This window comes from Stegostoma tigrinum, chromosome 28 (assembly GCF_030684315.1).
Source record: "Stegostoma tigrinum isolate sSteTig4 chromosome 28, sSteTig4.hap1, whole genome shotgun sequence".
In the NCBI taxonomy this organism is placed as follows: Eukaryota; Metazoa; Chordata; class Chondrichthyes; order Orectolobiformes; family Stegostomatidae; genus Stegostoma; species Stegostoma tigrinum.
The window spans coordinates 19,867,774-19,879,983 of record NC_081381.1 but is presented as its reverse complement, the minus strand read 5'-3'; the positions used below and the strand labels follow the sequence as shown (position 1 = coordinate 19,879,983).

Genomic DNA, 12,210 nt, shown 5'->3' with positions numbered 1-12,210 from the left:
ACCGGAGAGACAGAGACCCTTGCTGTTGTTTTGCAATGCTCATAGAGACCAATAACTTTTAAAAAGAGATGTGACACAGCCACCAATAGAAAGAACCTAAGGACAAGGTTTGCCTATTAAGATTTTACTGTAATGAACAAATTAAAAGTAACATAGATTGACATTAATTAAAAGTTATCTAATACATTGCGCTAACAAGTTAGGTAAATTTTGCTTTGCCTACTTAACATAATTAGAAGATGTCTCATGAAATCTTTATACTGTGCACTGCACCTCTAGCAGATCTGTAGCTTGCTAGGAGTAGTCCAGAGTTCCTCCTGGACCTTTAATAGTTTCTTGTGTCTGCATCACAGCAGGCAGAAGCTTCTAACAATCATCCACTCAGCTTGCTTTCCATGGATATCATTACCACCAGCAAGTCGCACCTTGACAAATCTCTATTTTTCAAACCTTTGAGAGTCCTGTTTATTCAGTTTCCTTTTTCTTTGCACAGGAACTGAATCCCACCTGCATTGGAATTGGTTGCAAGCAATGGCTTCTTTGTTTCAGACTGCAGTTGTACTATTTCTGTGAAAACGTGTTAAAATTGCTTTCTGCCAATTCAGCGAGTTTCTGTGTTAATTTCACTACTCATGGCGACTGAATCACATCAGCATTTCACTGAGAGAAGATGTTTATTATCAATTCTCTGTTTTACTTGTGTTAAAGGTACTTTTCAAAATATCACTGCCTTGCACATTTCAGTATGAGTGACAGTATTTTCAAACTACTTGGACATACACTTGAAGTGCCACAGCTGTCAAGACTATTGTCCAAGAACTGGAAAGTGAGATTCTGCTAGATTGCTGTCTTTTTGGTCAGAAAATGTCCTTTCTCTTAAAAGCAATTATTATCCAACTGAAACAATTGACATTCATTTAACACCTTTTGTGTTATAAAATGTCCACAGAAGCTTCACAGGCACAAAATAAAAGAAAATATGACACTGAACTAAATGAAAAACTTTTAAGAGAGATGACCACAAGCTTAGTTAAAGACATAAATTTTAAGAAGTGTTTTAAAGGATGAGAGTGAGGTGGAGGCAGAGAGGTGTAAATAGGATGTTACTTGACTGGTAGCCTAAGTAAGTTGATGTGCTCAGGGTCCTAAGTGGATGGGACCTTTTTTTTTGTAGATTCCCGACAGTGTGGAAACAGGCTCTTCGGCCCAAGAAGTCCACATTGATCCAAACCCCTATAACCCCCCCATCCCTGAACACTATGGGCAATTTTAGCATGGCCAATCTACCCAGCCCGCACATCTTTGGACTGTGGGAGGAAACCGGACCATCTGAAGGAAACCCACCGAAACACAGGAAGAATGGGACAAACTCTACACAGTCACCCAAGGTTGGAATTGAACCTGGGTCACTGGAGCTATACAGGCAGCAGTGTTAACCACTGAGCCACTGTGCCACCCTATTGATATTTAAGATGTGGTCACCAGAGTTTTGGGTTGACCTCATAGAAGATAGAAATGTACAGCACAGTACAGACCCTTTGTGCCAAACTTTTACCATAATCCTAAGGCCTATCTAACCTCCAACCCTACCTTATACTATCATCCATACACCTATCTAATAGCCGTTTAAATGCCCCTAATGAGGCCGACTCCACTCCCCTCTCAGGTTCATGGAGGGTAGAACCTGGGAGACCATCTGGAAGTGCATTGGAATAATCTAGAGGTAATGAAGGCCTGAATGTTTTGGATGTCAGGCCAAATGTAATATTTCCAACTACACTGAGGACACAAAACAATGCGGGGATGTGAGTTGTGAGGAGGATGCAAAAAGGCTTCAAGGAATTCAGACAGGCAAAGTGAATGGTGAAGAACATGGCAGATGGAACATAATGTGGAAAAATGTAGGTATTCACTTTGACAGGATAAACAAATGCAGAGTATTTCTCAAGTAGTGAGAAATGGGAATGTTGATATGTAAAGGAACTTAAATGACCTTGATTCTAAGCCACTGAAAGCTAATATGCAGCTGCAGCAAGCATTCAGGAAGGCAAATGTTATATTGGCTGTTATTAAGAGAAAATTTGAATACAGGAGTACAAATGCCTTTCTGCAATTGCATAGAGCTGTAGTAAGACTTCATCTGGTGTATTGTGAGGTAGTAAGAACTGCTGATGCTGGAGTCAGAGATAACAGAGTGTGGAGCTGGGGGAGCATGGCAGGCCAGGCAGCATCAGAGCAGCTGGAAAGTTGACATTTTGGTAGGGACCTTTCTTCAGAGATGACCCTTTTGAAGAAGGGTCCCTACTCAAAACATCAACTTTCCTGCTCCTCTGATGCTGCCTGGCCTGCTGTGCTCCTCCAGCTCCACACTGTGTTATACCCGGTGTACTGTGTACTGTTTTGGTCCCCTTACTTCAGGAAAGATATTCTTGCCACAGGGGGAGTATAGGAAAGGTTTACAAGATTACAGGATTATCCTATGAGGGCAGATTGACAAGAATACATTCTGTAAGTCAATATTCTGTAGAGTGTCAAAGAATGAGAAGTGGTCTAATTAAAGCATCCAGAATTCCTACAAGCATTCGAAAGGGTGAATGTAGGAGGGGTATTTCACTTGGCTGGGGAGGTTTCCAGAAACAGAGGACACCATTTCAGAACAAGGGAAAAGGCCCTTTAGGGCGAAGTAGTAGGATTTCTTCATTAAGGGCGTGGTGAATCTTTAAATTCTCTACCCCAGAAGGCTGTGGATACATGGCCACTCCAGGCAGAGATTGATAGATCCCATAATATTTAAAATGTCAAGGGGTTTGCAAGTACTGTTAAAAATGACATTGAGGTAGAGGATTAGCCATGATCAAATTGAAAGCAGAGCAGTCTTGATGGGCTGAATGGCCTCCACCTGTATTTGTTTGAATATGGATTTCATCAGAAGATGAGCTGATAAGTAGATGAAGCTTGATCATGTCATGGAGGTGGCAAATGTTACAATATACATTCTAAGACACTAAAATACTCTTCACAGTGGGGTAAACAGACAAAAACTAAAACTGAGTGCATGACCAAGATATGAAGGCAAATGACTAAGGAGTTTGATCAAAGAGGCAAGATTTAGGAAGGGCCTGTGAAGAGAGCAGAGAGATGGAGAGGATTTAGGAAGGAATTTTGGAGTTGCTACCTGAACAAGTTGGCCACCCATGCTGAGGGAGTACACTGAGACTCAGAGTTGGAGAAATGAAGAGTTTGGGGGGACGGCAGTGAGGAGGAGGATAAAGGGGACTGTTAAGGTGGAGGTCACTGGGGTAGACCAGGGCATTGTGGATTGGTGGGTGGAGCAAGGTGTTGGACAGATTTCAATGGTAGGACATGTATTTTAAAATTTGTGGGTTAGAAACACTCTTGTTGGGTGTAGAGTTTATTTTCTTGAAATGTTCAGAGCCATCAGTACCTACCAGGGATGATCAAAGTACCATTAAGCTGGATGAATGCAATTCTTTCAGCTCAACTGAACCACCTGTTGCTGTTCAATTCAGAGTGAACATTGCACCAGGATTGGGTGGTGGAAGGAGTCGTTACGGGGATGGTGTGCGTTTGTGGTGAAGTGGCAGTGTCCTTGCCTCTGAGCCAGGAGGCACATGTCCAAGTCCCACTCGAGCTATGTAGATTTCAGAGCAGGTTGTTTGAAAACAAAAACAGAAATTGCTGGAGAAATTCAGTGGGTCTGGCAGCATCTGTGGAGAGAAAGCAGAGTTAACATTTCCAGTCCAAAAGAGTTCTGAGTTTACGGTTCTCCGAACCCCTACACCCCAGGCCTCAACTTCACCTGGACTGTTACCAAAACCAACCCTTTATCAGCCACTAATGGCCCACATGAGCAGCTATTGGTTCTCCCCGGCTGACCTCTACCCATTCCTTTGCCAGCCCAGGTGTTTTTCTACCTCTCTGGGCTCCATATCCACCCTCCCCATCTTCAGCAATGTACACCAAACTTTTTCCTAGCTAAAATCAGTTCTGAGGAAAGGTCGCCAGACCCGAAACGTTAACTCTGATTTCTCTCCACAGATGGTGCCAGACCTGCTAAGTTTCTCCGGCAATTTTTGTTCATGTTTTGGATTTCCACCATCCGCAGATCTTTGCATTTTTTTTGTTGTTGTTTGGGTTGTTTAACATAATCTATTGACAAAGGGCAATTCAATGAAACGAAATTGAACTGTGAATCCCATTCAGAACCTTGCCTCTGTCTAACAGGCTCCTGTTTAGACTCTCACAGTAAATTCCAGGCAGTTTCCAATGAGAGTAGCGCTTCCCGTTTCCCAGAACTTTGCCTAACCTGGTGCCGCCTCTCTCTCTCTCTCTTATGGATTATTCAAATCTCTTGTCATTAAATATTCAGGATGGTTCAGCCCAGTGGGATTTACAAAAGGAACAGACGCAAGTGTAAAATGGCCACGCCAAAGAAAGTGAAAGAGGTCAAGTCAATCTGGGAATTAGTGATTTGAGGAAGAAAACCTCAAAATGGTTTTGGACCGCTCGCTGGTTGCTGCAAAGAACGGGGACCTGCTAACGCTGCAGGATTTGCAGAAACAGGGCTTGATCCAACTGAAGGTAACCGACCATCTCGGAGCGACTCCAGTCCATCACGCCGCTCGATCCGGCCAACTGAGCGCCGTGAAATTCCTGGTGGAAGAGGCGAAACTACCCGGGAATAAGCGAGCCAAGAATGGGGCTACTCCGGCACACGATGCAGCGGCCACCGGGAATTCGGTCTGTTTGCAGTGGCTGCTCACTTCAGGAGGCTGCCACATCCAGGTAAAGGTCTGGGGGCGGGGGCGACAGGGTAATAACATTGGGGGCACGAGGGTGGGCTTGGCTGAGTCGGCCAGGAACAAGGGGGCAAAGAGGTTCAAAGTAGGGCAGGAGTGGGGTGCACTGGGGGCAGGACCTCAGAGCAACGAAATAGAAACTAAGGCAGGAGCTGGAGGCAAGGAGTGAGATCAATGGGATAGGAGTTGGGGCAATAGGATGAGGGCTGGAGACACTCAACGGTTGTAAAGTATCTGTGGCATTGGGACTTTGGAGTAGGATGTTGGGGGTAGATTAGAGTTGGGGGAAATGGGATATGGGAAGGAGCATTGGTGGCTGGAAAGTGTTTCCAGGAATAAGGCTCACTGAATGGAGAAATGTCATTAAAACTTTTTAAAATCTTGCCATTGTATGACACTAACTTATAGTTTGCAATGGTATCTGTCGATGGGAATAAATCCTTTCACAATTTTGTGTTTCCCAATGATCATAATCATGTTGATTATAATTTGAATAGAAGCAAAATCATATACAAGTCTAATTGTGGTGATTTCTATCCCACCTCCAAATTAGATCCACAACAATTTAATGGGCTTTATATTAATTTTAACTGTTATGAACACTTCTTCTCTAAATGCAATGAGTAGAAGTGAACTCTGCCCTGATGAAGCTTGTGGTAACTTCAGAGTTACAAACATTACAAGTTCGATAGTTATTCCCTGATCTCCAGTTGATCTGATTTCATCTTGGACAAAACAAACACAAGATCTTTCACAAGACTGAAACTTCTGGAGTTTGTTGTCACATCTGAGCTCTTACACTGTAATGAAAAATGGGAGAAACAGAGAAACCACTTGCTTTTTTCCTCATGATGATACCTGCTGTTTTCAGTCACGATGTTTTGTTCACTTGCATTTCACAGATGTTTGGAATATTTGCTTGCATGTTGCATTTTACAATGCAAATTCAACGTCCCACTGTATATCTTCTTTCTGTCCTGCTATTCTCCGCTGTAATCCTCTGCTCTTGGGAATTGAATTGCTACTAAGCACTAAGTGACTCTTCTAACTCACTTGCAAATAATTTCCTTCTTCCACTCCTGTCCCTTATTTATGTGCTCTATCTTAGATATTAATGAATTTTTTTCCCTATGTCTTTTCCCATCATTTTGCAATTTCCCTCTACTTTTTCATTTTCTCTATGAACCTCATTTTCACCCTTCTGTTATTTATTCACCTTCATGTCACTCTTATTTTCAAATTTCTATGTCCTCTATCATTTATTCTCTCAACTTTCTCTCACAACTAAGATAACGTGAGGAGAATGATTAATGTTAAATTGGACAGTTTGAAAAAAATATTTGTGGTCTGAGAATATGGAATGATTACGAATTACGTAGGATAACTTCATGTTTCCAGCATAGAAGCAGGCCATTCAGCCTAACTAGGCTGTGCTGGTGTTTATGCTCTTACCAAAACTCCTCTCTCCTTATCTTGTTTAACCCTATCAAACTGTCCTGTTCTTTTCCATCTTAAGATGTTGATCCAGTTTGTACTTAAATACATCTTTGCTTTTCGCCTTAACTAGTCCATTGTGGTACCAAGTTCGGCATTCTAACTAGTTGGAGTTGTTACATCAATGTAGAGGACTTTTCTCAACATCTGACAGACTTGCAAATGCTTGGCGTTAGGAGCCCTAAATGGAAAGTCTTTTCTTCATAATTTCTTAAATGATGCACACATCTCGTCAGTCGGAATGAAATTTGCTAAGGAATCAGAATTCCTACCTACTACACACAATTTTCACACGGGCGCTTGATGACATCTGAAAACTACTGCTGTTAGATTAAAAATAACTTGGGTCTTAATTTTTATCCACCATCTTAAAAATAATGCCACGAGCTTCCCCAGCCCCAATCTGTTCAGAGCTATTTTTTGAGGAGGGAGGATTGAGGGTTGCAGTTTCCAAGCAGCAGATAGCCAATCCCATCTTGTTAATGGCTGCCAGGAATATCAAAGAAGGCTGATGGATTTTCCAGCAGGTCTCCAGTTTAGATAGATGATGGGCATCAGCTCAGCTGCCTGGAGGCAGACTTTCAGTGGGAGACAGGCTGAGGCTGGGCTGGTGATTGAGACAAGCCTATGCTAGAACGTCTGAGCAATGAAGGCAAGCATGCTGCCTTCTTAACCACCCAATATACCTCTGGGTCTTCCTAGGTGCAACAGCAACCAAACAGCAACCATTAGAGGAATGCCCATACCCCTTCACCCAAACCCCACCCACCAAAACCTGATGCTCCAGCTGTAAAAATGATTTTTAATTTAGACAAAGAGATTGGAGAGTGGGTGCTTTCATTTTGAAGTGCTTCATCCTTACTCACCTTTCATTGTATCCTTCAAGCTGAAAGGCCAGTGAATCACCATCCAGCCTTGAGAGCCCACCTATGGTCTTTGGGTGGACTGTGAGCTGGCCTTTTGACTGTTAATTGGTCATCGCAGGCCAAATCAGAACGATCATTTCCTGCACAATGTCCTTCTGACTCACATTTGAATCTGACAGAAGGATTCAGAAGCTCAAAGGAACAATCTGCTCTGAATGTGCTTGTAACAAATTCCGTTCTGGGCTGTTATTAAAGTAGCTTTAATTCCTTTACAATTGGTTTAGTTACAAAACAGTAGCAATTCAGAGTTATTGAAGTCGCCTGAGTTTAAACATTGGTCTTATGTGTCTGGGGTCAGAACTCAGCTGTTCTCACGAAATTAAAATTTCCTTCTTCCACTGGCCTCAAGGAGATAGGACTGTTGCTTTTGAGATGGGCTCATTGTGCAAATCTGAACTGCTTCAGTGACAAATTGACAACTTTGTTTGGTAATGTCCATGGGGATGGCTGTTTTGGGGAAGATAGTTTTCACACGGGAACAGAATAGGGTGGTGATCTGAACTTGATGCTGAAGACCAACAGATTGTCGAGATTGTCCTTACCCCATCCCCAGTGCTACCCATCCAATAACTTTTAAGGCTGTGGGGATGGGAGTTGTTTCTGTTGAAAATGCCAAAGTTGAAGTTTTAGGGGATATGGAATAAACGCGGAAAATGCTGGAGAAACTCAGCAGATCCAGAGTCGTGCAGCACATAAACAGACCCTTTGGTCCAACCACTCCATGCTGACCATAATCCTGAACTAAACTAATCCCACCTGCTTGTGCTTGGCCCATTTCCCGACAAACATTTCTTATCCATGTATTTATCCAAATGTGTTAGAAACATTGTAACCGTTCTCACATCCACCACTTTCTCTGGATGTTCAATCCACACACACAGCACTCTGTGTACAAAAAGAAATTGCCCCTCGTGCCTTTGTTAAATCTTTCTCCTCTCACCTTAAAAATTTGGGCTGCCGAGTCTTGAAATCCCCCTCCCTCGTGAAAAGATTCTTGCCATTTACTGATCCGTACCCCTCATGATTTTATATAAGGCCACCCCTTAACCTCCTACACGCCAATGAAGAAAGCCCCAGCCTATTCACCCTGGCCTTTAATACTCAAGCCCTTCATTCCCAGCAACATCCTGGTAAATCCTTTCTGAGCCCTCTCCAGTTTAATAGTACCCTTGCCATAACAGGGCGACCAGAACCAAACACAATACTGTAGAAGGGGCTGTACCAACATCCTGTACAACTTCAACATGATATCCCAACTCATATGCTCAAAGGTTTAAGCAATGAAGGCAAGCATGCCGTCTTCTTAACCACCCAACCAACCTGTGATGCAAAGTTCAAAGAATTATGTACTTGAACCCCTAGGTCTCTCTGCTCTACAATATTATCCAAGACCCTACTTTTAATCGTATAAGTTCTGCCCTTGTTGGTTTTACCAAATTGCAATACCTCACATTTATCCAAATTAAACTCCTTCTGCCACTGGCAGGCCTGACAGCACGTGCGAAGAGAGAAACATTTAATGTTTCGAGTTTGAAAGAGAATAATATTGGGATCAAAATGTTAACTCTGTTTCTACAGACGCTGCCACACATGCTGAGGTCCTTCAGCATTCTCCGTGTTTGTTTCCAGATTTCCAGCATCCGTAATTTTTTTGAGGGAACATGAAACAATGACGGTTACATAGTGTTAAGGTACAGATCAGCCATGGCATGTATAGAATGGAGGAAGACACTCAAGGAGGCTGAATAGCCTATTCCTCGTTTCTGACCAGATTTTAGTTGGCACCGAACCCATCCTCAGCATGTCTGATGCTGACATTGAGCAATCTCAGTACAAAAGGATTCTGTTTCTGAAAAGCAAATTCCATCACATTGCCATAAAATAACATTAAGCAGACCTTATAGATGATGGAAAGAAAATATTAAATGAGAGAAGAGAAAATAATTAGGGAAAGTGAAGCACAATGGGGTAGAATATATCTTTTTGGATCATTACTTCAGATGTCAGTCTTTAGGTGTGTTATCTACTGGTTGTTGAGAAAAGAATTTAAGACAGTGGCCTGTGGAAGTTGATGTGCCCAATTCACTGCTCAATCAGTCCTTTAGGCAGTGTGGGAAATGCGCATTACTGCAGTTGGGATTGGTGCATGTTATTGAGCTTTTATTCTCTCTTTGTTCAGACCTGGGAGATTCTCATGAAGGACATGTGGTATTCCCTAGAGTTATCATAGTTCACCATAGTACGCTTGAGGAAGGGGGAGTAAAAGGTTAGGTAGGTTAGCCATGGGAAATGCTGGGTCACAGAGGTGGGTACGGAACTGGTTGGGATGCTGTTTGGAGGGTCAGTGTGGCTTGGTGGCCCAAATGGCCTGTTTCCACTCCCTATTTATTTCAGAACCCTCTTCCGCTCCCCCTTTTCTGATGAAGGGTTTAGGCCCGAAACGTCAGCTTTCCTGCTCCTAAGATGCTGCTTGGCCTGCTGTGTTCATCCAGCTCCACACCTTGATATCTCGGATTCTCCAGCATCTGCAGTCCCTATTATCTCTGATACAATTTTAACCCCACTGCGAAGCCTCTTCAAAGGAAGCCTAACCTGAAGAGGTTACCCTCCTCTCTCCGGACAAACCTCAGGGGATCTCCCTCCCACTGCACTCCTTTATCCAGCTTCGATCCACCTCCGCCTCCCTATTTATTTCAGAACCCTCTTCCTCTCCCCCATTTCTGATGAACAGTCCAGGCCTAAAACGTCAGCCTTCCTGCTCCTCTGATGCTGCTTGGCCTGCTGTGTTCAAGCTCTGCACCTTGTTATGTCATATTCTCCAGCATCTGCAGTTCCTATTATCAATGATTTCAAATGCCTCAGCTCTGGCAGGGCTTGTGGTCTTTATACATAAAAGTGTTTTGATATTTAGATGCCAATAATATTACTGTTGCTGTGGAAAATCATCAGTGATATGTTAGGAGGGTATAAGCATACGGCACAGGAAGTTTGATGATTCAGCTGTAAAGTGTGTGGGAATGATTGTAGTTTATTTTCCCTGCTGAATAGGCTCGATGGGCTGAATGGTCTTTCCCCCATTCCCATTCTAGTCAACTCAATTCAGCTAATGGAAGCAACTATAGTGACTGCTTACGTGTTGTGCCTGGAACACATTTTGGATTTCACAACATATTTTCTTATTGAAATCCCAATGGGATATTATGACTTCGCTCGATTAGGAGCAGTGTGGCCTACGCATAAAACACGTGATCTTCATAATTCAGTCGGGCTGCAAAACATCATTTTAGAAAGGTTTTTCTTTGTAATGTACAAAGTGCACAATTAGAGATGGCAATTTAAAAATAAGATGTTTAGCAGAGGTCCTATCTGCCCCCACAGCTGAACTTCAAAGATTCCAAAACATTATTTATAAAAAGGAATTGTGAAGTAAATAAACAACAGGGTATCTCGAAAAACAAATATTTATTTCTCAACCTACATTAATCCAAACCCACAGCCTGTTAGGGATGGGAAATAAATGCTGGCCAAGACAGCAATATCCACATCTCACGACTGAATAAATTTTAAAGACTTAAAACAGATGATATAATCATGATCTTGTTGTTTGTAGGAGCTTGGTGTGCAGAACATGGTTCCTGTGCTCCCTGCAATACAAGCATCATTATAAGTCTTTCTTTCGACATCTGTACCTCCTGTTAGCAGGTTTGCAATGACTGGAAGGCTGTAGCAGTATAGGATGTATGAGATTGAGCGTTCAGAGAAAGACAGCACTGTCCCAATTAGTGAGAATGACAGGGTAGGCTAGGAGGGATGAATGACTTACTCTTAAATTGAGGATAGGTGAGACATTCCACCCACTGGCAGCACGTATCTGGATATCGAGAGTTTCTTTATTCAATGAATGAAATCACAGGCAAGTGTATCCACAAACTCCTATTGGGTCATTCTTTACTTATGGGGATTGTATACTGGAACAATTAGTCTTTATATCTGCACTTTCTGGGGGGAAATCAATCCCGAATCCGGGCTGTAAGCTTTCAGCCGCAGTGCCAATTTAAAAATTGGTACTTTTTTGAGGTAATCGTACTTTGAACATGAAACCGCCAACATTGTTGATCATCACACCTACATCACTAAGGAAAAATGAGGTTGCAATTGTATAGCATCTTTCACAACCGCAGGGCACCCCTGAGGGTTTACGATTATTGAAATATTGTTAAAATGAAAATATTGTTGTAGCAGTTATATAAGATCAGGTAACCTGTTTAACATGATGTTGGATAAGGGACAAATATTGGTTGGAGCACTGGGGAGATCACCTTAATCTCCAATGGAATGTTGCCAAGCAATGTTTAACACCCACTTGATAGGGCAGATAGAGCCTTTGTCTAAGGCCTCATCTGAAAGATTGGTACTCCTTTGCGCTGCTACTGGTTGTGTCAGTGCAGATTATGTGCTCAAGGTTGTTGAAGGCAGAAGTGAAATGTTAGAACAATTTCACAGTCTCCCTAGTGCATATTAACTCTTAACATGAAAACATACAGAGGAACCATTAAGATAGCAGGAAAATTAGAGAGGGAAAAATGTGTGAGTAATCTGACCGTCATCTGGGAGATATTGTGATTTGCTTCTTGTGTATAGTTATTTAATAAGCATCAGAAAACGCCAGAACATTGCTCCCCTGAAATTAACATTTCTACTTATCACTGACGTAATTGAAACTGCTGAAAGGCTCCCCCAGGACCAGGTGGCAAACACAAGACTAATTGGAATCTATTTGAGGTCTTGTCAAGATTTTAATTGCATTTGTACATGCTTTCATTTGAGTTCCACATGCCCCAGTGCACAAACCACAGTTTTATTTAAACAAAAAAGAAACAAATAATCTCTGATGCTGAAAATCAGAGAGAAAAGCAAGGAGAATTCAGCAAGTCTGGCAGCATCTGTGGAAAGAAAGCAGAGTTAATATT

The 12,210-nt window shown here is 42.4% G+C and overlaps 1 protein-coding gene across 3 annotated transcripts in view; it reads left to right on the top strand.

The window, feature by feature from the left end:
- The first annotated feature begins 4,261 nt into the window (after positions 1–4,261).
- Positions 4,262–12,210, top strand: part of espn (espin) — a 168,568-nt gene continuing 160,619 nt past the window's right edge. For 2 of the 3 annotated variants that reach the window (XM_048561676.2, XM_059655668.1), the window contains exon 1: positions 4,263–4,806. In XM_048561676.2, coding sequence (XP_048417633.1) covers positions 4,513–4,806 — 294 coding nt within the window. In that variant the 5' untranslated portion in view covers positions 4,263–4,512. Of the gene's footprint in view, positions 4,807–12,210 lie in introns of all 3 variants that reach the window. The other variant, XM_048561674.2, reaches the window with a different exon arrangement.